This window comes from Schistocerca nitens, chromosome 4 (assembly GCF_023898315.1).
Source record: "Schistocerca nitens isolate TAMUIC-IGC-003100 chromosome 4, iqSchNite1.1, whole genome shotgun sequence".
NCBI lineage: Eukaryota > Metazoa > Arthropoda > Insecta > Orthoptera > Acrididae > Schistocerca > Schistocerca nitens.
Genome location: NC_064617.1, coordinates 547,133,729 through 547,161,017, shown reverse-complemented (window position 1 = coordinate 547,161,017; position 27,289 = coordinate 547,133,729). Strand labels below are relative to the sequence as shown.

At 39.1% G+C, this 27,289-nt stretch overlaps 1 protein-coding gene across 5 annotated transcripts in view; it reads right to left on the bottom strand.

Moving 5' to 3' along the window:
* Positions 1 to 27,289, bottom strand: part of LOC126251857 (pseudouridylate synthase TRUB1-like) — a 112,903-nt gene that overhangs the window by 4,980 nt on the left and 80,634 nt on the right. For 4 of the 5 annotated variants that reach the window (XM_049952535.1, XM_049952538.1, XM_049952537.1 and 1 more), the window contains one exon: positions 18,029 to 18,314. In XM_049952535.1, the coding sequence (XP_049808492.1) occupies positions 18,133 to 18,314 (182 nt within the window). In that variant the 3' untranslated portion in view covers positions 18,029 to 18,132. Of the gene's footprint in view, positions 1 to 18,028; positions 18,315 to 27,289 lie in introns of those variants that run through there. The other variant, XR_007545795.1, reaches the window with a different exon arrangement.

Sequence of the window (27,289 nt, the reverse complement as noted above, 5' to 3'; positions counted from 1 at the left end):
GGCACAAATCAAGGAGTCTTTCCCCTTCTTCATTTCTGCCTCCATATCCAAAACATCACTTTCTGTCTTTGCCTACCTGTGCATTAAAATCTCCCATCACTATATTAGCACTCTCTATATATGGTTCTGTAACTCATTTTCAAAGTCCATCTTCTCTTCTTCACTACACACCACTTGAGGTGCATAAATCTGGATAGCTTTTAGTGTTTCTTTTTGGAATCTCAGGTTTAAGATTATGATCCTAACTGATATATATCTCACACTTTCAATACAGCTTTGTACATTCTTATTCACCATCACTGCCACACCATTATTTCCATTCCAGTACAGTTTTCCTCCTACTCTCAAATTCTTCTCACCTTTTCCCTTCCACTTCATTTTGCTTAATTCCAAAATACGTAACTTTCTTTCTGTTAGTACATCTGTCATTTCTTCCATTTTTCCATTGAGGGTTAATATATTATGGGTGCCAGTATTTAGGTTATTTTTTAGTCCTTTTGGTTTCATCTTGTACTGATGAATATCATCAGGTCTCCCATCATTTGCACCAGTACTTGAAGAAGCAGTGGGGTCAAATCCCAAGCAGTTCGTGCCGAGGCTCTTCTGTGTTTTGAAAGCAATATATGAAGACTTTCCTACTGGCTTGCTAGGCCTAACGCAAGAAAGGATTTTCTGTTGGGGTTATCTCCCTTAGCCTTTGGAGTTTCTCCTCCACCACAAGGCAGTGGTTCCATTCTCATTTATTCCCCAGAAAGGAGGGTTGCCTTCTGATATATGATACATATTTTTATTACTCTTTCCAATTTGTGGCGAAAAATTGGAGAATAATGATATGACATATTTTTCTCACTACACCTCTTTACTCCATAATGACCCAATGTGTGGCATGTGAACCTAATAAAAATGAAATAGCACGCCTTTGTAATCGTATAATACTTACCTAGATTTCCATATTCCTTGTTATTCAGTTTTCTTTTACCTTCCTCCAATGAGGATCCTTTTCTTGTAAATCGTGCACTTCTTGACACAGTTTTAAGTAATAGGGTCTATAATTTTCATCTTGCATTATTAATATCATAAAATCTAAGGTTGTTCATTTAGTTCTGTAAATTTATTTAATCACTGTGGAAGTCTACACAGTGCATCAGGTTAATGTTTTGTTCCCCTTTTATATGTATTATTTCAAAACTGGGTTCTTGTAAAAATAAAAACCAATGAAGAATCCGCTTGTGTAACAACATGCAAGTCAACAAAAAAGATAAAACTTGGTTGTCACAATAAACTTTCATGCATTTTCCCCACATTTTGGCTAATGCTTCGAATTTGGTAGCCAAGTATGTTCTTTCATACTCTGTGAGTGTTCGGCTAACAAAACTAATTATACAATTCATGCTCTTTCCATCTATTTCTCTGATTTGAAACAGACAAGCACCGAGACCCTAAAATGACACATCTGTGCTTAGCCCTTGAGTGGGCACACCGATTTTTGTAACAAGAGTGAGTGCCTAACATGCTTCATAAACATGTAAAGAATAGCACTTTTTATCTTATCAAACTGTAATGTATGAGCAAAAATCACAGTTTAATCTTAATTTAATTAAATAACAATAAAATAAACTTATGTTATATGAGCTAAATTACTGTTTGATTAAACAATGATAAATAAACTTTCATCATGTCACTCTAAGGCCATATGCAAGTGATACACCACAGCAATGACCCACTCATAGCTTTAAATGGCACAGTTGCACCAGATCCAGCCCAAATGCTTATTCAATTACTAATTGTCTTGTAGACAACTACCTCATTGTGGGATTGTGCTGCTTGCTCAGAATCTGGGGTGTTTTCTTGCATGGGTCATAAATTTTTTTCTCACCCAACTTGCTGTTTATTCTGTATAACTGCTGTTCACTTGGACGTATGACAAAACAACTTATCACTGTGTTAGAGGAAGCTAATGAAGGAACAGGTACAGACTCACAATTGTAAAACAACAATGGAATGGTACACGACAATGTTATTTGCAGCTGCTTTATAAACATATGTGCCCCCACAAGGCTTCAACAAAAATCTTGTGTCATGTCTGGATAGTGTAAAATACGAGGGCAGTTCAATAAGTAATGCAACACATTTTTTTTCTGAAACAGGGGTTGTTTTATTCAGCATTGAAATACACCAGGTTATTCCCCAATCTTTTAGCTACACAACACTATTTTTCAACGTAATCTCCATTCAATGCTACGGCCTTACGCCACCTTGAAATGAGGGCCTGTATGCCTGCACGGTACCATTCCACTGGTCGATGTCGGAGCCAACGTCGTACTGCATCAATAACTTCTTCATCATCCACGTAGTGCCTCCCACGGATTGCGTCCTTCATTGGGCCAAACATATGGAAATCCGACGGTGCGAGATCGGGGCTGTAGGGTGCATGAGGAAGAACAGTCCACTGAAGTTTTGTGAGCTCCTCTCGGGTGCGAAGACTTGTGTGAGGTCTTGCGTTGTCATGAAGAAGGAGAAGTTCGTTCAGATTTTTGTGCCTACGAACACGCTGCAGTCGTTTCTTCAATTTCTGAAGAGTAGCACAATACACTTCAGAGTTGATGGTTTGACCATGGGGAAGGACATCGAACAGAATAACCCCTTCAGCGTCCCAGAAGACTGTAACCATGACTTTACCGGCTGAGGGTATGGCTTTAAACTTTTTCTTGGTAGGGGAGTGGGTGTGGCGCCACTCCATTGATTGCCGTTTTGTTTCAGGTTCGAAGTGATGAACCCATGTTTCATCGCCTGTAACAATCTTTGACAAGAAATTGTCACCCTCAGCCACATGACGAGCAAACAATTCCGCACAGATGGTTCTCCTTTGCTCTTTATGGTGTTCGGTTAGACAACGAGGGACCCAGCGGGAACAAACCTTTGAATATCCCAACTGGTGAACAATTGTGACAGCACTACCAACAGAGATGTCAAGTTGAGCACTGAGTTGTTTGATGGTGATCCGTCGATCATCTCGAACGAGTGTGTTCGCACGCTCCGCCATTGCAGGAGTCACAGCTGTGCACGGCCGGCCCGCACGCGGGAGATCAGACAGTCTTGCTTGACCTTGCGGTGATGATGACACACGCTTTGCCCAACGACTCTCCGTGCTTTTGTCCACTGCCAGATCACCGTAGACATTCTGCAAGCGCCTATGAATATCTGAGATGCCCTGGTTTTCCGCAAAAAGAAACTCGATCACTGCCCGTTGTTTGCAACGCACATCCGTTACAGACGCCATTTTAACAGCTCCGTACAGCGCTGCCACCTGTCGGAAGTCAATGAAACTATACGAGACGAAGCGGGAATGTTTGAAAATATTCCACAAGAAATTTCCGGTTTTTTCAACCAAAATTGGCCGAGAAAAAAAATGTGTCGCATTACTTATTGAACTGCCCTCGTATTTGCATTTAGTAAAGTTTCCTTTATGGCTTGCAAGTATTTTTGGCATTATTCATTCCATAACCGTGTATTATTTTTTCTTAAGTTCAGGAGGGGACCACTATTTAATGCCAACGTGAGAGATAATATGGCCTAAAAACTTTATTTTCCCTCTTCCAAAATTGGACTTCTGTAAATTAACCGAACACCATATTCAAGAAATTTCTTAAGTATCACCTCGAACAAATCGAAATGTTCCCTCCATGAACTTGTTACAATCAATATATCATTGACATACAGAGTGATTCTCTTGTGCCAGTGTTAGTCCCAATACAGCATCCATTGCTGCTACAAAGATACCTGCACTAACATTGTGTCCAATATGTAATACACAAAAGTGGTAACTGTGATCAGAACATACAAATACAGTGTATTTCCTACTTCCCAGATGCAATGACACCTACCAGTACAAAGGAAGTTAAATACTTAACACCATGAAATTTTAAGAGTTGTTCGTCAATATTTTCCAGTTTCACCCTTAGAGAAACAATGATTTTGTTAATGGATCGTGCATCAACTACTAATTGAATACTACCATTTGCCTTATTGACAGCCAAAAATAGGCTGCAATATGGAGAATCTGAAGGTTCTATTACTTGCCAGCTTAACATTCGCTATTTTCTTATTCACTGTTACTTTCTTCACCCAAGGGATTGAGTAAGAATTAGGACAGGAAGTTTGATGTGGATATACATCAATTTTGTAACTGTAATCTATTATAATCCCTGGCTTTTTACAAAACATATGTCCATTCTGTATGAGTAATTTACATAACACTTTTCTTTGTGTCTCGGCTAAATAATCAGACTCCCAAACTTTTCACTGATAACATGATGTGGTACCAGGATATCCAGCCCCTCCTCACTGCATTGCTCATTTATGAAAAGTATTTCAGGATAGATAAGATGAAAATTTACTGAATTAGTATTTCGAGTATGATTTTCCTTCGTCATAACCAAATTAATTGATATAATCTCTTTATCAAGCTGCAAGCAGCATTTACCAGTACCCACGTCGAGGTTTGCCTTTAACCGTCTGAAAAACTCCATCACTAGAATGCAATTAGTATTTATTTCTTAACCGCAAGAAAACTGTATTTTATCTTAGTATTATTTAAAGTAATAGAAATGTATGCTTGAAGTTGACATTTTGTGTCTTGTTTACTGTGGCTGTTAATTTTTTGCAGTTGTGTGTAGGGAAAGTGGATACATGCATGTCCTTTGTTACTGTGTCAAAGAAACTTTTGGACAAAATGTATGCACACACTCCTGTATCCAGAATTATACTCACTGGTATATTGCCTACATTTGTACCACTCCATCTTCATCCTTCTTTTTCTCACTGTAAGATAACTCCTCCCTCTCAAAATGTGTTTATCATACCTCAAAAAATGAATAGTTCCTTACTGCACCCCCCCCCCCCTCCTCCTCCTCCAAATCCATGTTCTGGAATACTCTCATTACTTTTAACCACTTCAGCTATTTGAACTGGATGTTCTTGAGAACACCAATTATTGTTTTGATTACTATGAAAAAGTTGGTTCCCCTTGTCTAATGTTGTTATTCGAGACAGGGTTCATGTGACCATTAGAGTTTCTGTGATAACCATTGCTACTGTTTTAAGATTCCTGTTACAGGGTGTACCATACCAGTTTTGTCTATTCTGGTTATCACCATTACCTCACTTGTGGGGGTAATCCGATTTATATATATTCCATCCCTTTCTTTGTGTGTTACCAGCTTTAAAATTATAGCTGCCCGGTGTTACTGGCTGTTGCCACCCTTGTTGGTGGTTAGTATTATTGCTTTGACCTGCCATAGTACTATTATAAAAACTGTGTCAAATCTGTTTCTTGTTTGCCCTTGTGTGTCCCTCCTCGTAAATGAGGTCAATGGCATGCACTAAAGAGAGAAAATACTCTACATCATTTTCTAATAAAGTGACTAATTTGTCCTTGTGTATATCCTACTACATAAAGAATCTTCTGCGGTTCATACCAAGTGTGCAATAGAATAAAGAAAAGATCAAATTAATACGGCAGGATGTACCTTTTTTTGTTTCTGTAGAAAATGCGTGGAACTGTCTATGTTTTAATAGGCTTTCATCAGTCATGTGTATGCGGTATAGTTGCTGGTGTCACACACAGATAATTTCTTTGCAGTACATTAGTTACTGGTAACTACCCACATGTCCCATAGTCTCTTTGGCTTAAGTTATATGTAATACTATGAGAAAAACTGTTGTTTTGCTTCTTTACTGTTTTACCATTTGTCTTCTTGTTAATAGTTCATTGGTTCCTATGCCTATTTTGTTACATATTTGTTGAATAACAGTTTTCAAATCAGTATTGAGTTTGTTAACAGTCTTATCCTCCCTTTCAACTTCTGCAAGGCAAGTGTCGTGTTGCTCCACCACATTTTCTGCAAATGTAGTATCATTGTCAATAACTCAACATCAGCACGATCATTTAGTTTTTATACGTCATTACTGACGCATTTCTGTTCTAATTTACGAAATCCCATATCATCCAATATTTTTTGTACCTGATCCGGTAAATCACCGTATGTGTTGTGTATCTGACATGTTAGTTTGCACCACAGATACTGCCTTTGCTAAGCTATCACATTCTGTCTGTAAACTATTTTGTTTTAAGGTAAGGTTGTCAAACTGGTGAGTATTAGACTGTCACCCCAGATGGCAGTGAGACAGGATTTCCCACTCGTTGTTCATTTTCAATGGGTATTTCCTGTTCCACTATTTGTAGACTTACCAGGAAAGAGAAGTCATTCACATAAATCAGTACGATAAGAACTATCGCACAAGAATGTGCTTATGGGGGTCGATCAAGAAGGCCACACATCAAAAGTTATCATTGTATCATATATTTTCAGCAAACCATAGTTTGTTGTTTGACTTTCAGTGCTTCCTTGTGTCACTGCAGTTTCCATTGGTGACTCATTATCAACTGCCAGTACATTCACTTCATTGGACTGCCTCCTGGTAGCTGAGTGGTCAGCGCGACGGAATGTCATACCTAACGGCCTGGGTTTGATTCCCAGCTGAGTCGGAGATTTTCTCTGCTCAGGGACTGGGTGTTGTCTTGTCCTTATCATCATTTCACCCTCATCGACACGCAAGTCGCCGAAGTGGCGTCAACTCGAAAGATGGCACCAGGTGATCGGTCTACCCGACGGGAGGCCCTAGCCACACGGCATTTCCATTGGACTGCCTTATTTCATCTGGCTTTTCAGTAATATTATTCACTTCCATAGTAAAATTCTATCAGTGATGACTATATTTGCTGGAGATACTACTTATTACTGTGTATACAAGTAGTTTATTGGCAGGGTGATTTCTATTTACACCTAGAATGTAACAACAATACAAATTTAAACACCATCCATCACTGCACATCATACACTATTCTAATAAGTGAAATTAACTGTACAAAAGAAAGAAAAATTATTTAGCTAGAAGTATTAAGAATACGAGGTCTTCCCCCCTCCAAACCTCCGATAGGCTATAAATAAAAGACAAGTTCATAGAAAACAATTATTTTATTACCAAAAGTTTTGTACACTTATTCTTACTTTTCAACATAATCACTGAAAAGGTTGAGACATTTATTGTACTTTCAAAAACTGTTGCCGTCAATGATTGCAAAAATGAGCATTGACATTGCTTTGAAGATTTTCGTTGGTTTGAAAGTGCTGCCCTCCTAGCCACATCTTCAGTTCAGGGAAAAGGTGGAAGTCGCTGGGTGCCAGGTCAGCACTGTACAGCGGATGATCGAAAATGTCCCATTCAAATCGTTCAAAGGGCCGTTGGGTTGTGCCAGCAGTGTGTGGACGAGCATTGTCATGGATCAACACAATTACTGAAGTCAAATGCAAATTTGGTCATTCAAAACAAATGAAGAGGAATGCTGACTGAAGATGTGGCTAGGACTTTGAAACCAACAAAGATCTTCAAAACAATGTCGATGCTCATCTGCAATCATTGGCAGCAACATTTTTTTGAAGAGGATATTGCCAAGCTTGTCCACAGGCAAGATAAATGTCTCAATCTTTTTGGTGATTATGTTGATCCATAGACAATATGTTCATAAATGCCATTGCCTGTAGTACTTATACTTCCTTTGATTATTATATTCCTAATTATTGATATTTTTCCAAGATTCTTGTTATTGCATGAATATATTTCATTTATCTATTGGAAAGTTTTTTCCATGAAATGGAAAATTACAGGCATTAGTACATTTACAGTCGAACAATTCTGGAAAATTATATTCACATAATAATACTTCTATCTTTAAGAGGTCAAAACTCTCGCATTATAAAAGGCAATTTTATACAGGTCCTGTCATGCACGGACGCCATTATACTGTAATTTATACAGTATAGTGGTAATGTTGATACAATATTGTGACTGACCTAGGAAAGTTAGATGTATATTACAAAATTTGGGAATCCTTGTACGACCTTAACGATGTGTACAGTTACTTGTATTTTCTTATCAAGTGATTTAATTTTGGAGATGAGGAATTCTTCTGAGGTCTTTTAAAGCAACAATGTGTATCTCATCTTTCTCACAATTGTCGTCTAGATTTTGAAATAATGAACTTTTTTTCTCTTGTCAGCACTGCTTCACAAGAAGGACCGAACTTAACTTTCTATCTTTTGCAACTGTATTCTTGACATATACGCAGCAGCGGTACATTACAAGTGATACTCTTTTCCAGATCCATGATAAATTAACTTCTACTTATTATTCATAAAACAGCTTTTTTACACAGAAACTTCCATAATGTTTATGAGAAGGAGCTCAAATGTTATAAAATTTGTAATACCTCACATGGAGTAAGCTCAATGTAATCTAATTCTAATAATAAAATATTCCATGACACAGAATGTTTATGATCAAAGCACTTACAACATTTTTCAGATTTAATAAAAGTAAAGTTGAAAAAATTATTATTTGTTTGTCCTTACTTGAATGCTTATTACTGACTGACCTTTTAGTGTTCATCAAAAAGAATCATATAATTTTAGACTTTAAACTGCAGAAGATGATGTACGATTGAACAATCCACTACATGTCTTACAATGCAATGGACTGTTTAACATACAGTGTTGCACAATTGTAGAGGTGGTTCAGGTTACTACTTTTGCAAGAAGCATATAGTGGACCCTGTACTGTGTAATGCACTATTCGAGATGTGAAGAATGTAGTATGTAGTGTGTCAGTTGTGGCACATGGGAAGAAACAAACTCCAGTGTTATTGACTCACAGAACCGAGGGCAAGGTTGGTCCAACAGAAGTCTTGCTAATAGGGTGGCTAATGTCTTGGTCCCTTTAGCTAGTGACCATTGTAGACAGATGTCTGGTTGCATGTGCTGCATTAGCAGATGGCCTTAATGAATTGGGCACATATGGAACAGGGCCAGACTGCTAAAACCAATGTGTGACAAAGGGCTGCCACAGTGAATTGCAGACTAATTGTGTAGATGTAGATGCATCAAACAGTGTGCTGTTGGTGGTGTGTGCCTGCGGTTTGTTGATGAGGGCAGTGGTTGGTGTGAGTGATAGTTCAGGCAGCATACCGATAGAGATGCTGGTAGAGATGCAGTGTAGATTTGGTGCAAATGTATTGCAGTCTTGCTTCAGAACCCAGTGTAGGTTGGCATAGTAAAGGTGATGTGGGGGCTGATGTGTGCTGGTTGTGCCTCTGGCAGCTGGATGGTACCTCAATGTCCAGTGCAGCTCAGTTCCACAGACATTAGATGCCAGAGGGCCACAATGCTCATGTAAAGCATGAGTGAAGCAGTGCCTTGCATCAGGAAAGGTAGTAGCATGGACATATATGTGGGGGTCAATCTTGGAACACTGACAGGCAATGTAGGTATGGGCCCAGATCTTGCTGTCCCTCTGAATACACAGCCACACTACATGCTGCAACACCATAGTGGTGGAAGCACATATGCCTCGTTGGGCCAGGTTGTGTAATCAGTCAAATGTGGTCTTATGGAAAGCAGTGGACAGGAACATGCGTGGTGAGGGTGTTGATATGTCACACCAGGTACTGCTTTCTGAGACAGAGACAGACTGACATACACTGAAGGTGGAGTGCAGAAGTGACACCCAGGCAGAGGCATGCGAGTTACAGGTCGGGTATTGGGGCAGTGCTTGGGGCAGAGTCTTGTAGGGACGAAGTGATCGTGCAGGAGAAGCTGAGGCAGTCTGCAAAGACATTGTCAATGCTTGTAACATGATATACGTCATCATCAATTGAAAGATGAAAGACTGCTTCCAGAACTGACTTGGGGACGTAAAGTAACAGGTCTTCACTGACAGCCGAAAATATTTGATTACCTCATAGGTGTGGAGCTCGGTTGTATGCACTCCAGTGCCTTTGAATGGTAGAGAGCTTGCAATAGAAAAAGGTAGGGACTGCTAGATGTCACTGATATGCTGCTGCAGAATGGCACCAATGGCCACCTGAATGGTATGGACCACAATAGCAAGTGGCGGGATGGGAAGCAGGGTGTCATCTTCATTTGTGATGTCCATGGCACTGATTCATTCCACTTTGTTTTGATGCTGTGAAGGACAACAGTGAGCAGCCTGTCTAACAGTGGCATTCCTCAGGTGGTGGCTGAGGAAGTTAAACATGCCAAAGAAGCTGCACAGATCCTTGAATGTCTTATGGAGTCGGAAATTGAGGATAGCTTGCAACCTGTCGAGCAGCAGATGTGAGGTGGCGGCAGAGACCATATGACCCAGCAATACCACCTCGCCAACACCAAAGATGCACTTGGCTGTGTTCTGGAGACATTCAAAGAGTGCAGAGGTGCTTGTGGTGCAGAAGACGCCATCCAGGAAATTCTGCCATGTTGGACAGTATTACTTAGGCTGATCACAAAAGAACTCTCATACAGATCAAATGGCAGTCTTCTGGATATCCTAAGATGCTACAGAAATATGTATGAAAGCCTTGGAGCAGATGATGCTACTGAAGATAATAACTCTGGCTAGGGCATTGTAGCCGAAGGAGAGCCTTAGGAATTGTACCACCACCTGGGTGTCAGTAGTCATCGTTCTTGACAAGGTAAATGGCAGACCCCATGGGCTCTCCCAAGAACAGTGTGCTAGTGGCAGTCAGCTTGCCAAACACATCCTTGGGAATCTTGAACTTGTCCAGTAGTAGGGGCCATGGCCCGAAAAAGATGGGTGGTCCTGGTGTAGTATCGATGCAATGGACAACTGCAATGGCAGACCTCCCGAAGCACTCTGGACAGGCAAGTGAAATCAGGAAACTGCACGAAAAGTTCAACATACAGGATGGTGTATGTCACCTACCTCACATCGAAGAAGGCAGCAAAGTGGGTGGTGAATTTAATTATTCTCCTGGTATTGCTGTCAATGAGGTGACTGGCGACTTCAGGCAACAAGCAGTACTGCCAGTGAAGTCTGGTGACAGAGAAGGCAATGGGAAGGTCCCATTGCAGACTGAGGTCAAGGACACAATGATTTATGCCATGGGTGGTGATGGTAGAACTGAAACTTCCTGGCAGATTAAAACTGTTTGCCAGACCAGAACTTGAACTTGGGACCTTTGCCTTTCATGGGCAAGTGCTCTACCACTCCAGCTACCCAAGCACACTCACAATCTGTTCTCACAGATTTACTTTCACAAAAGGCAAAGGTGCCGAGTTCGAGACTTAGTCCGACACAGTTTTAATCTGCCAGAAAGTTTAGTATCAGAGCACACTCCATTGCAGAGTAAAAATTTCACTATGGTACAGTTGTTCACCGCCATCAGGAAGATCACTATGGCGATGCCATGGTCACACACGAGCTGCATGGAAAGAGAGGCAGCTCCAAGCTGGTAATGATCAGAAATGGCATACTGGAGCTGGTGTCACAAATGCAAAGGCTCTGGGAGACTGAGCAGCAGCTGGGCAGGACTAATCACAGCAGGTGTTGGCATTTGGGGGAACAAGCACAGCTCTCTACAACTGCAGCATCTGAGCCAAAGCGCTCATGATACCAGCAGAGATTAGTCACGTCACTGGAAGCATTGGCAGTCTGGCTGGAACTGCTGTGATGGTAGCCATCATTGTGCAGGTGGCTAAGTCTGTGCACTCAGCAGGGTTTGGAGTTGAGGCAGGTAACAGTAGCCTGCAGCGTCAACATGTTGACGCTGAACCAGGTGAGGAAGCCACACACTTCCAGCTGGACCCCAGACTGCTTGAAGAAAAGGAAGACCCAGATGTGCTGCATCTCAGAGGTTGTGAGTTGCATCACAAGGCAGGGTTGGAGTATCTGATAGTGGTTGTTGGTTGGGGACAATGAGATAACATCACGGACCTCCACTGCATATGTCAGCTTGAGCCAACTGCTCAACATGGTGAACCTGGTGGCACTGTGGGTGACTCAGCTGTGGCAGGGGGCAGCTCAGAAGTTGGCTCATTGTGGGCAGGTGGAACAAGCAGATGCAGGGGACAGTGCAGGTGTCAGTGTGTAGTCCAACGTCGGGGGGCCAGGGCGATGAGTGCTGCGTTGCTGTAAGTTATGTGCACAGGTCGTCGCTGCAGTGTTCCAGAGGCACACGGTCAGGTCTGTGATGATATCGGGATGTGCTGGAGCAGCAACCACAGGCAATTAGGTGTTCGTTGGACTGGTGGCAGAAGCCACAGTCCCTATGTCACACAGGGGCGGACACACAAAGCACACAAAAGGGAAATAGTTCGTGGTACAAAGCAGTAAATATGGATTGTGTTTTTGCTAGTTTTCATCACATTGGTGAACCTTATAGTTGTTGTTGTTGTTGTTGCCTTCAGTCCTAACACTGGTTTGATGCAGCTCTCCATGCTACTCTATCCTGTGCAAGCTTCTTCATCTCCCAGTAACTACTGCAACCTAAATCCTTCTGAATCTGCTAAGTGTATTCATCTCTTGGTCTCCCTCTACGATTTTTACCTTCCACGCTGCCCTCCAATACTAAATTGGTGATCCCTTGATGCCTCAGAAAATGTCCTACCAACCGATCCCTTCTTCTAGTCACATTGTGCCACAAATTTCTCTTCTCTCCAATTCTATTCAATACCTCCTCATTAGTTATGTGATCTACGCATCTAATCTTCAGCATTCTTCTGTAGCACCACATTTCAAAAGCTTCTATTCTCTTCTTGTCTAAACTATTTATCGTCCACGTTTCACTTCCATACATGGCTACACTCCATACAAATACTTTCAGAAAAGACTTCCTGACACTTAAATCTATATTTGACGTTAACAAATTTCTCTTCTTCAGAAACGCTTTCCTTGCCATTTCCAGTCTACATTTTATATCCTCTCTACTTCGACCATAATCAGTTATTTTCCTTTACTATTTTAAGTGTCTCATTTCCTAATCTAATTCCCTCAGCATCACCCGACTTAATTCGACTACATTCCATTATCCTTGTTTTGCTTTTGTTGATGTTCATCTTATATCCTCCTTTCAAGTCACTATCAATTCCGTTCAACTGCTCTTCCAAGTCCTTTGCTGTCTCTGACAAAATTACAATGTCATCGGCGAACCTCAAAGTTTTTATTTCTTCTCCATGGATTTTAATACCTACTCCGAACTATTCTTTTGTTTCCTTTACTGCTTGCTCAATATACAGATTGAATAACATCGGGGAGAGGCTACAACCCTGTCTCACTCCCTTCCCAACCACTGCTTCCCTTTAGTGTCCCTCAACTCTTATAATTGCCATCTGGTTTCAGTACAAATTTGAAAATAGCCTTTCGCTCCCTGTATTTTACCCCTGCCACCTTCAGAATTTGAAAGAGAGTATTCCAGTCAACATTGTCAAAAGCTTTCTCTAAGTCTACAAATGCTAGAAACGTAGGTTTGTCTTTCCTTAATCTTTCTTCTAAGATAAGTCGTAGGGTCAGTATTGCCTCACATGTTCCAATATTTCTACGGGTCATATCTGTCAACACCTGCTTTCTTTGGGATTGGTAATTATTATATTTTTCTTGAAATCTGAGGGTATTTCGCCTGTCTCATACATTTTGCTCACCAGATGGTAGAGTTTTGTCAGGACTGGCTCTCCCAAGGCCGTCAGTAGTTCTAATGGAATGTTGTCTACTCCTGGGGCCTTGTTTCGACTCAAGTCTTTCAGTGCTCTGTCAAACTCTTCACGCAGTATCATATCTCCCATTTCATCTTCATCTCCGATCCATAGAACGCCAGTTTTATTTCTCCTCATAACGACGTCCTCCTCAGTAGTCCCTGCCCGGAGATCCGAATGGGGGACTATTTTACCTCCGGAATATTTTACCCAAGAGGACGCCATCATCATTTAACCATACAGTAAAGCTGCATGCCCTCGGGAAAAATTACGGCCGTAGGTTCCCCTTGCTTTCAGCCGTTCGCAGTACCAGCACAGCAAGGCCGTTTTGGTTAGTGTTACAGGGCCAGATCAGTCAATCATCCAGACTGTTGCCCCTGCAACTACTGAAAAGGCTGCTGCCCCTCTTTAGGAACCACACGTTTGTCTGGCCTCTCAACAGATACCCCTCAGTTGTGGTTGCACCTACGATACGGCTATCTGTACTGCTGAGGCACGCAAGCCTCCCCACCAACGGCAAGGTCCATGGTTCACGGGGGGAGGGGGGGGGACACCTTATAGTTAGCAGAATATAATTTTTTCCCCCTCTCCATGTGTCCATTGACTCATTGATGCAGAATGACATAACAATTCTTACCGGTAGCTATCATTCAAGAGGTCACGTCATTGCACATTCGTGTTTAGATATTCCTCTTTCACTTCAGGTATAAGCTCACTCCTGATCTGCTCAGCTATATATTCGATGCGTCTTGCTACAGTCCTGGGAGAAGGCAGAACTTCTTGGGCAGTGACCTGTCCATATTTTGCTCCTATATTTATGAGTTTTTGAGCTAAGTTAATGAATTCTCCAGTTATCATATTAAAAGGGTGGAGAACACTTGCACACATGAAAACATATTTGTCTCTAATTGCCAGTTTATCAGCACTCAAAGATATAACATTTAATCAGTGTTAGCCTTAACATGTGCCACAATCTTCATTTTGGCACTGAAAATAGTCAGCGAAAAAATGAGTATCTCTTTCCACAACTACACGAAAACACCGTAATAAATAAGATAAATGTACTCATATATTTAATGAAAAAAATTTCAATTTAATTAGCTGTTGGTCCAAAAGCAATAACGCTAAAAAATTATAAAATAAAGAAATCACTCTACTAATACAATATTATAATGTCCATAATTTGTAAGGTATATTTTATAGGTGTATTTAAAATAAATTTTACCCAACTACAACCAGTTTCTCTTACTCCCGGACTATTCAGTAGAATGTACATTCCAACAGCTAGTTTACTGAAAAAAGTTTCTTTCATGATTGCCGATAATGTAGAATTCCCGCTTATAGACGTAGCTTCACTATTGCTTATGTTCAATTAAATGCTCTGAACATCTGAAAACTAGCGCAACAACTGACAAAAGCTGCTACCTGATGTAAAAGCAGGAATATCAACTACCTTGGGAACTTGCCATTTTGTGCCAATTCAACAGTTGTCAACACCAACTCACTTAAGCGATGTTACGTCAGCTGTCCCCACTCAACACGTCTGAGCTGGTGGTAAAGAGCTGCAGCTATGGTAAGAAGCGAGTGGGACTGACAGACACTTTGACTAGCTCTACTTGCCTTCCTGTGATCTTAGAAATGACTTAACAATCCCATGATGCAACTTGATGGTCACATACCCAAATCCTTGCCACAAGTGAAGGAGAAATACTTGACAGATCAGTGGAAGTAGCATGAGGCAGAAAATGAAACCTACAGAGCATCAGTTACTCATCTTGAAGCTGAGTTAAAAAAAAAAAAAAAACCTCTTATCCATAATGAAATACAGTACATAAAACTCTGCCTACTTTCAAATTTGATTGGGCATATGGAAAAACACAAACTTGCAGATTTCACTGTCAGAAATATACTCTGGTAAACTTAACAAGCTGATTATTGAATTTTCAAATGTGTATAAGCATGTGAAAATTATACAATGACTGACAAGATGCTGCATACGTAGAAGGAGAGGAGGAAATGAAATCACATTTGTAAATGCAGAAAGGTTATAGGTTACACAATCAAGTGAAACACGTCTTTAGGATGTTGTGTTCCTTCTGGCAAAATTTAAAGACAGGTTTCATTCAGAAGCATGTCATACTATTGGGGACCCAAAGCTAATAAGAATTATTTTATTAAACATTTTGTATATGACCATAAAGTCTTTCGTGATGGATTGGTTGTATTAAATGTTATTGGTACACACATCCCATAATGATAAGAAATATGCTTCAAGTAATATTTCACTGTTGGTGCCAATGTAACCTCTGGAAGCAGTGGGCACATCTGCAATCAAATCTGTGAAATCCTTTGCTTCCTTGACAGGCAGTTGTTTTTGTGACACAGACAATGGTAACATTGTTAAACTTCCAAATTTTCTTGAAGAATTAATGCAACAAGTGCACTGAGAACATTTTACACATTTTTGTTTGTTGTAAAATTGTAACATGTTCAGAACAGTATCCTTTGACCCTAACATGTGTGTACCAATGTTTTATCTGTATAGAAAACAGTTTTTTGTAAGTCATTTGTAATTATGCTGCATGGTTCATCCAGATATATTGTTTTCTGTGCTCAAAAAATTGTTTTCTTTGAGGTCCCTTTCCATTATAAAGAACAAGAACTTTTTGGTGTACAAATCTGGTGAATAAGGTGGGTGCAGAGCCATTGCCATTTTGTTTTTGCCTCAACACAGCCTGACACATTGTGCTGTGTTTCTGAGAGCTTTGTCACAGTGGAGGATTAAACCTTTTGGCCACTACAGTACTGTATGCCTTTTCTCTAACAGCTCTTGCAATTATTTTAGAACTTGAAGATGGTTAACTGTGTTACCTTTGGGAACAAATTTTTAGTCGACTATCTTCTCTATGTTGGAAAAAAAATCATTTGTTTTCATACTGTTTTTGATCTGATTTGCTTTCTTCAGCCATGCTGTTAAAGCAGTTTTATATTGGCTCAGTTGTTGCTTGGTTTCTTGGTCATACCCATAACACCATGTTTTGTCACCTATAATGATTTCTGATAAAAATTTGGAATCAGTTTGTGACTTCTTTAAATTCCTGACTCTCACAATACAGATGGCTCTCTATTCATTGGAAAGTACATGAGGAACATATTTTGCCGCCACATGTTTACTCTAGGTCTTAAAACAAAATGCACAGATGCTTTGTGAACCCTGTGATATCCCATCTGCCAACATGAAAGGAATTGTCGTTACTTTTTGGTCCCCTTTTGTAGAGCTGCTGTATCCTCTCCTGAGGTAAGTTGGCCCACAACTGTCATAAATGACCCTCCGTATCTGGATACAGATGTAGGGCCATAGTTAATATCTAAGCTGGCCTCACATTCTACTGAGGGCAGATGGTGAGGGGATCTTGTTGGAGAATGGAGTACCTGAATATCATGTATGCAGTTCATAGATAGGGCAAGCATTGTCCATTTGAAAGTTGATGGACATAGAAATTATCATGAGGTGTAGCACATAAGGGAATAGGATGCCTGTGTCATCAGAGTTCCCTAAATGCTATCACTAGTGAACTGAAGTTACACAGAATGGCTCCCCACATTGATCCAAAACATTGGGAGATGGTGGTTGTCCAAAGTATTCATGAAAATAGTTCAATTCCATTAGTCATAATTCATCCTTCTCGAGTAAAACACTATTCCAAATGTTGCCATCTGTTTGTGATGTTAATAGAAGCCTACATCCAGGGTAGTGATTCTGTTTTTAGGCCACTGAGTCACTGTTCCAAGTATAGGCTACTATTAACATGTCTCTAGCCAATGGCACAGTATGTTGTGAAATAATGTCAGTTCTGGTGCATATGTGCAGTGTGCTTTAGGTGGTCACTCTGCTGACGGAAATCTTTACATGTGCACGGTTAGTCTCACATTTCTAATAATTCTGACATCAGACTACTGTCACATTTGCATGGAGATTGCACATCTGCCATGTGCAGAATCTTTCAAAATCAATTAAATTTTGGTAACGTTATGCCAAATGAGCATGTGGCATTCTCCAGACTTCTTCACAAAATGCATCCCTTTATATATCATGTCATTTTAATAATGACAGATGATTGAAACTCTAATAATTAACATATCCATCACCAGTATTTACATGTGCAAAATCACATAGATAGTTAACAATTCCTTTCAGGTGTTTAACTTTTTGTCAGCGTATTTTGTGACTACGTGTTTATCTTGTACTTTCTCACCTTAGTGGTTCTGTTTCTGTGTTATAAATCAAACAAAGATTTTTACTTCTGTTATCACTAGTGTTTTTTGCAAGAGCTTATTCATATACTTACAGTTTGTAATTAAATTGGAGATTCCATTGGATTTCCTGTTATTCAGTTACTTTTATGTTAATACTGATGGAAATATAAGATAAAATTATTTTTATTTACAGTGTCAGTGGAACTTTCTTCTTTCATACCTTGGAGTTACATCCTCTTCCTTACATCAAAGCATTTTATGAATTTCTCTCTTAACCGGCCATTGTTCCATTTTTTAAATTCTGTAAGAATTCTGCATACTTCTCAGATGCTTGTTGAATAGCACACACGATATCTTCTATAGTCCACTTCTCAGGTTCAAGCATGTCATCCTCCGTAAATGGTCCATGCTGTATTCTCCGTAATTCAGTTACATATGCGTAGCTCTTCAGGCCTGAAATTAACAGGTGGATGTGTGCTTAAGTCATCTGAACAGAAGAAGACACAATAGTATAAGATGGACTTGTAGAGTCAGTCCAAGATAAAAGTAGCCCTGGTTTGCGACCAATAAATAAGATATTTTAGTTACCTGCTTGCTTGGTTGAGTGGTAGGGTGTGATTGTCACAGCTACAGTTGTTACTGTTGATACTTGTAAGCGCGTGTGTGTGTGTGTGTGTGTGTGTGTGTGTGTGTGTGCGCGCGCGCGCGCGCACGCGCGTGCGTTTCCTAAATTCATCTCTTGCATCAAGGCCAATGAATGATAATAACATAACAATTGCCACAGCCACTTACTTTATGAGTAACGAAGCTTGTTTCCACCTTTATGGCCTTCAAACAGCCAGACTGATTTCTACTGGTTCACCAAAAATTTCCACACTGTGACTCAAATAAAAAGGAGTTTGAGTGAGTGGGTTCTGGTAGCTCAATTATCTGCCTGATCGCCTTTAAAACCCCTATCAATATAGACGTATATCTTCAAATTTTCATAAACGTCTACTCTCAATTAAAGGAATACGAAATGCAGTTCAGCTTTTTTCCAGAAAAATGGAGCTACGTGCCACACATCTCATCAACTGCTGTCTCTTATTCATAAAGCCTTCACAGAAGAATGCACAGTAAGCAGACATTTGTGGATATCTTGTTCGCTATGCTTGTCTGTCTGTGACCTTTATCTATGGTAGGTGTGGCAAAGATATAAGGCATTCCGCTCCAGCAAGTGCTTTTCCCTCCAACTTGCACGGTGACATCATGGGCAGATGACAGCATACAATCAGCTGCTATCAGCAGTCAAGAGGGCAGTGTTTCTTTGACTGTTTCCTCAAAGCATAGGCTCTCATACCTTCACTCACTGTTGAACAGGCATTGCTTGCTGTCAACAGCTTATTCGGAGTTACTCTCTTCAATATTATGCTCTCACTCACGTTGTTAATTTGGTTCTTACTACAGCTATTATTCTAGTTATCACTGTGGTAATATTTCAGTTATGGTTCTTGAGAATGTTCAAAAGAAAAACACTGAAAACCGTGTTTTCAATGAGGGGGATTAAGTGTCTCTCAATGAAAACCCAAATGTTTAATATGTAAAAAATGACTATGTCAAAACAAAGGTAGTAATCTCAGTGACACTTCTCTTTGTCCCATGAAATGCTACTCTCATGAAAATGATGTGGTTTAGTGAACAAGTTAAAAATGGAAATACAAAAGTTACCTGTGCCATTAACTCTTAGAAAAGGTGTGTAACTGCAAATGTGTGGTATGCTCAAAATTAGCAAACAAGCAGAAATTCTTCAGTGGAAGCATACTTTTGAACGTATGTGCAAACAGATATCGCGAAAGCATTTGGTTGCAACACTGTCACTGAACATTTAAAAACAGCTGCTTTCTAGTGTAACACAGTAAAAAGTCAAATTCTTGATAAGGACCATAGCTTTTTAAAAAAAGAAGAAGAAGAAGAAGAAGAAGAAGAGGAGGAGGAGGAGGAGACTACACAATTTGGTTGTAACCTGTTGGTCGAGGGCACTTATTGGACAGATCTCATTCAGATTTTAATATTTGCTTCCATAACAACTTATTGTGTTAAAAATTCTCTTTCATGTTTGCTAACAGCCACGGCTAAATTTTCTTAAGGTGCTCTTGCAAGAAATATCATACATATTCCACCGTGAAGACATCCATCTTACTCTCAATGGATTAAAAAAAACTAATATTATGTGATAAGCCAATTGAAAACTATGCTTAATTATTTTTTTCTGTCACGCTTGATGCTCCAGGACAGCTGCCTATGTGCAATAGCAGCATGCACATTTATAGAAATTACTCTTAATAAAACTGTACCTCTGGCTAAAAAAGAATTGGAAAATATTACAAGACACCGTTTTGTATTTACTGAGATTATTCTTTTTAACACCTTTAGCATTAAATGACTATTAAAATAGCTTATATCATTTTTATCATTAATGGCATCACAACAACAATGAGCCTATACAAAATGGCCAGGGCAACATTTCATTATTACGTAACTGAATCATGGGCAGGAAAGGTACTCACAACTGACAAAAACACAATTTTTATAAGCAGTAGTTTCATATAAATACAAAATATTACTAGTATTACTACAGATAATTGTATTAGTTACAGGCCATGAACAATGAGTGTCCGTCAACTAGAACATCAGAATCAAGAAGACAATGAAACAAAAAACGTTCATCCCTTTTTTACCAAATGACAAAGATACTACAAATTACTATTCTGAGAGTGCATATAGCGCTTCCATTGCTGAGTATCGATAATTTAATTTATACTCTTTTTTTTCTGGAGGCTATGCTGTAAACTGATGACCTTTTCTGTGGTGAAAGAATTACTTGCTTTAGTTCTGTTACTCAGAGTAACAAGTTTGGTAATTTTTAATGCCTTTACAAAGGAAGTATTGGTGGGAAAAGTGTTAAAATGGTGTGCGTCATGAAATGTGTAACAAAAATTATGAATATAATAAATTGAGGAAATTGATCACACTATCTCATCATAAATGTGTGCAATTTTTGATACAAAAACACACAGAATATGGAGATACACTTCCTTATTCCAAAATTCGTTGTCTGAGTACAGGAAACTGTTTATCTCATTTTTCTTTTCTTGTACATAGAAATTTACTAGTTTTTAAACAGAGCAACAATATCATGAGGAGGAAAGTTGCTACTCACCATATAGCAGAGATGATGAGTTGCAGATAAGCACAACAAAAAGACTTTCACACTTAAAAAGCTTTCGGCCAACGGCCTTCGTCAACAATAGACACAAGCGCGCGCGCACGTATGAGTTGTGTTTGTGTAAACGGGTGTGTGTCTATTGTTGAGGAAGGCTATTGGCCAAAAGCTTTAAGTGTGAAAGTCTTTCTGTTGTGCCTATCTGTGACTCAGCATCTCCGCTATATGGATTCATTTTTTAATCAGCATAAGAATTTCTGACAGATTTTAAAAATCATGTAAATAATCTGAATTTACATTTGTGTATAGGGAGTGCGTAAGGGTCATGATCCAGAACAATTAATATCTGCAATTAAATGAAACAACAAGTTTACTTGTGTCACACAGATCTCGACCATCGCCTTTAAGAAGCAAAGCGACAGAATATCAGCCTGCCACAAAATTAACGAAATCATTGAAAAGGAAATTGCAAAACCATTACCAGCATACAAGAAAAGAGAAGAAGCCCTTACACGTACCATTAAGACTAAATTAAACATGAATAGTGCAATAATTGTAAAAGCTGACAAGGGCAACACAACTGTTGTAATGGACAGAACAACATACATAGAAAAAACTTTAGACTTCTTCCAAACCAGCAACATAACTGAAATACATAAAGATCCAACAGCCAGAATACAAAAGGAGATTAAACACATTTCAAACAACATTAACTTTCTACTCACCATCCAAGAAGCAAGAAACATTGTAACAATGAGCCCACAAGCACCTTGCCTAAGGGCACAACCTAAGATACACAAAAATGGGACCCCCATCAGGCCCATAGTGAACTGTAGGAACAGCCCAACATTCAAGCTCAATAAAATACTCTTCAGAATTCTCAAACAAGCATACACATTCAATAATGAGAGAACACTTAAAAACACAACAGAATTCACACAATATGTCAAAAACATACAAGTAACTGATGGAGCCACACTTGCCTCATTCGACATACAAAACCTTTATTCATCTGTGCCAATAGATCCCACACTACAAATAATCAATGCCAACCTACATAAACACAAAAAAATCCCTTCAACTCACATTAAAGAACTAATGGACCTGCTTGAATTCACACTTTCACACAACTATTTTAAATTTAACAATAAAATCTACAAACAAACAGATGGTCTGGCAATGGGCTCAAATCTTTCCGGATTGTTAGCAGAAATATTTATAAGTAACCTAGAAGACAAAATCTTGAATTCCAATCACCACCTCCTCAAAAATATCATCTACTGCAACAGATATGTAGATGATACCATAATTTTAATCAAAGGCACTAAAGATGACATCAGTGAGTTGAATCAGTTTTTCAACAACTCCCATGAAAGCATAAAATTCACAGTTGAACACCAAAAAGATGACAGTATAAATTTCCTAGACCTTACCATTACAATAAAGAATAACAGACATCAGTTCGAAATTTATCGGAAGCCTACCACAACACATACCACAATCCACAACTCCTCTTGCCACCCCGCAGCACACAAAATGGCAGCATACCAGTACATGATTAATAGAGCTATCCAACTACCACTTTCAGAAGATAAATGTGATCAAGAAATTGAAATAATAAAACAAACAGCTATTGAAAATGGCTATAACAGCTCCATAGTAGACACTCTAAAACACTCAATAATGGCAAAGCAATCACAACACAAAAAACAAAAAGAAAATAACATCTTCCATACAATCCCCTTTCTGGGTAACATTTCATACCAGATTGCCAATGTCTTCAAACGGAAAGGCATAAGCATATCCTTTACAACAGACAACGAGATTGGACAGAAGTTACCCCACAACATCGGCACACGAAACCCACTTCATCACACAGGTGTGTACAAAATTGAATGTCTGGACTGTGACTGCTTCTAAATAGGCCAGACAGGCAGATCATTTGAGATTAGGTTCACATGGCAGCACTAAAAAACAAAAAATTCCACATATCAGCAATAGCTACCCACCTACATGAAACAAAACACCATGTTAACAACACAAGGATTAGCATCCTACACATCCAACCAAAAGGCAGAAAACTAGACATCCTTGAAACACTCCAAATATACAAACACCAAATGAAACAACCAGAATCTATCTTAAATGACAAAAATGACAATATTTACAATAGTATCATCTCTGTTTTCAGCAACTGCCTACACTCTTAAAAATACACACACACACACACACACACACACACACACACACACACACACACACACACACACACATCCTAATATTTACCATAAATATTGACAGCCGCCAAGAGTACAAGAGACTGACCTCATTCACAGATAATTCATCACACCAACAGCTTGTACCCCTTGGCAGCTTAAAACTGTAGGTACATCAACTACTGGCACAAATGTATATCTATCTGCATATTTTATAATATTAACCAGTGTATTACCCCAACCTTTAGGCAGCTAATATATGCAACATGTAATCTTAAGACTCCTTGCCATGTAAATGTTTGCTCTCATATAATCACTCCTTCCTCTCTCTCTCTCTCTTTCTTCAAAGAGTGTCATCTATTTATGATTTTACTGCTGTAGCCAATATGATCACTGTAATTCAAGCCTGTAACATTTCACCTAATTGTTATTAGCAAGTATTAAGTTTAAGCCATTTTAACATTTCACCTGATTGCATAAACGAGTACGAATGTTTAGCTGTTTTAACCTTTCAAAATAGGATTTATATACCACCTGAAGTACACACACATATATTCGACACCTCAAAACAAACACCCCCAAATGGTTTAAACGATTATTCTGTAATAATGTTGTTACGATGTATATTCTTTGCACTTTGCGATTATGTCTTCTCTTCTGCTGTACGAACCTTGCACCCAGCTGATTCCAGATGCCATATTTGTTTACAAATGTGGCAGTATACATGTGAAGTGTTACGACAGAAAAAGAAACCTGTGACCACTGGAGGTACTCTAGTTTACTTATTAAAGTTTACCATTAGATATCAGTTTAATTTTTTGTCAAAAGTTATCCAAAACCATATTCTGAAATAGTGTCTTGTTTCCCCACTAGGCAGTGCCACAAGTTCCTCCAAAATCGTAACACAACATACACACATATGTAATACTAACTAATGTAAATCCACCCGATGATGGAGGTTTAAACCTTCAAAACGTGTTGTGGAAAAAATAAAATAAAACGGTGACTGGTAACAGTACACTTGTTGTTTCATTTAATGTCAGTAAGAGTCACGGTAAAGCGTAACCTAAAAATGTTCGCATTTAAAGTTAATCTGCCCAGTCAGGCAATCAAGGCTATTTTCGAGTACAAGAACAGTGCAGAAAAGGTCGCAATGACGACACAACACATACACTTCAATAGGAATTGTCTCAAGAAGGACGTCATCCCAAATTATGTCAAGATTGACATCAAAACAAACACAACAACTGCGAAGAAAACACTGGAGATCGCACGAAAACTCTGGGTGAAAAATGAACTGAAAGAACTTTATATTAAAAAACAAAAGTTCAACACACAGCTTTATAATGCAGAATTACAATTGGGAAAGTTGCTTCATAGATTAGAGTATGATTCCATACCCAAAAAAGTCAAAGAGTACACCGAGTTCATCATACAGAAAACGAAAGCTACATAGAAGAAAAAACTGGCCAATCTTATAAAGCAACAATTACCTCCCAAGCCGAACCAAAACAGCCAAAAGAAGCACACATTCTACACACCTTTCCTCAACAACACGAACATAATATTCACTGCAGAAGAAGAGGCACTACTCTGCAAAGGCATAAAACACAATGTTCAAGCTCCGCTGGACCAAACGAACCAAGAGAAGCTCATCACTTGTGTCACACAGATCTCGACCATCGCCTTTAAGAAGCAAAGCGACAGAATATCAGCCTGCCACAAAATTAACGAAATCATTGAAAAGGAAATTGCAAAACCATTACCAGCATACAAGAAAAGAGAAGAAGCCCTTACACGTACCATTAAGACTAAATTAAACATGAATAGTGCAATAATTGTAAAAGCTGACAAGGGCAACACAACTGTTGTAATGGACAGAACAACATACATAGAAAAAACTTTAGACTTCTTCCAAACCAGCAACATAACTGAAATACATAAAGATCCAACAGCCAGAATACAAAAGGAGATTAAACACATTTCAAACAACATTAACTTTCTACTCACCATCCAAGAAGCAAGAAACATTGTAACAATGAGCCCACAAGCACCTTGCCTAAGGGCACAACCTAAGATACACAAAAATGGGACCCCCATCAGGCCCATAGTGAACTGTAGGAACAGCCCAACATTCAAGCTCAATAAAATACTCTTCAGAATTCTCAAACAAGCATACACATTCAATAATGAGAGAACACTTAAAAACACAACAGAATTCACACAATATGTCAAAAACATACAAGTAACTGATGGAGCCACACTTGCCTCATTCGACATACAAAACCTTTATTCATCTGTGCCAATAGATCCCACACTACAAATAATCAATGCCAACCTACATAAACACAAAAAAATCCCTTCAACTCACATTAAAGAACTAATGGACCTGCTTGAATTCACACTTTCACACAACTATTTTAAATTTAACAATAAAATCTACAAACAAACAGATGGTCTGGCAATGGGCTCAAATCTTTCCGGATTGTTAGCAGAAATATTTATAAGTAACCTAGAAGACAAAATCTTGAATTCCAATCACCACCTCCTCAAAAATATCATCTACTGCAACAGATATGTAGATGATACCATAATTTTAATCAAAGGCACTAAAGATGACATCAGTGAGTTGAATCAGTTTTTCAACAACTCCCATGAAAGCATAAAATTCACAGTTGAACACCAAAAAGATGACAGTATAAATTTCCTAGACCTTACCATTACAATAAAGAATAACAGACATCAGTTCGAAATTTATCGGAAGCCTACCACAACACATACCACAATCCACAACTCCTCTTGCCACCCCGCAGCACACAAAATGGCAGCATACCGGTACATGATTAATAGAGCTATCCAACTACCACTTTCAGAAGATAAATGTGATCAAGAAATTGAAATAATAAAACAAACAGCTATTGAAATTGGCTATAACAGCTCCATAGTAGACACTCTAAAACACTCAATAATGGCAAAACAATCACAACACAAAAAAAAAACAAAAAGAAAATAACATCTTCCATACAATCCCCTTTCTGGGTAACATTTCATACCAGATTGCCAATGTCTTCAAACGGAAAGGCATGACAATATTTACAATAGTATCATCCCTGTTTTCAGCAACTACCTACACTCTTAAAAATACACACACACACACACACACACACACACACGTGCACACGTCCTAATATTTACCATAAATATTGACAGCCGCCAAGAGTACAAGAGATTGACCTCATTCACAGATAATTCATCACACCAACAGCTTGTACCCCTTGTCAGCCTAAAGCTGTAGGTACTTCAACTCTGGCACAAATGTATATCTATCTGCATATTTTATAACATTAACCAGTGTATTACCCCAACCTTTAGGCAGCTAATATATGCAACATGTAATCTTATGACTCCTTGCCATGTAAATGTTTGCTCTCATATTATCACTCCTTCCTCTCTCTCTCTCTCTCTCTCTCTCTCTCTCTCTCTCTTTCTTCAAAGAGTGTCATCTATTTATGATTTTACTGCTGTAGCCAATGTTGTTGTTGTTGTGGTCTTCAGTCCTGAGACTGGTTTGATGCAGCTCTCCATGCTACTCTATCCCTACTCTATCCTGTGCAAGCTGCTTCATCTCCCAGTAACTACTGCAAACTAAATCCTTCTGAATCTGCTTAGTGTATTCATCTCTTGGTCTCCCTCTACAATTTTTACCCTCCACGCTGCCCTCCAATACTAAATTGGTGATCCCTTGATGCCTCAGAACATGTCCTACCAACCGATCCCTTCTACTAGGCAAGTTGTGCCACGAATTTCTCTTCTCCCCAATCCTAGTCAATACCTCCTCATTAGTTATGTGATCTACCCATCTAATCTTCAGCATTCTTCTGTAGCACCACATTACAAAAGCTTCTATTCTCTTCTTGTCCAAACTATTTATCATCCATGTTTCACTTCCATACATGGCTAGACTCCATACAAATACTTTCAGAAACGACTTCCTGACATTTAAATCTATA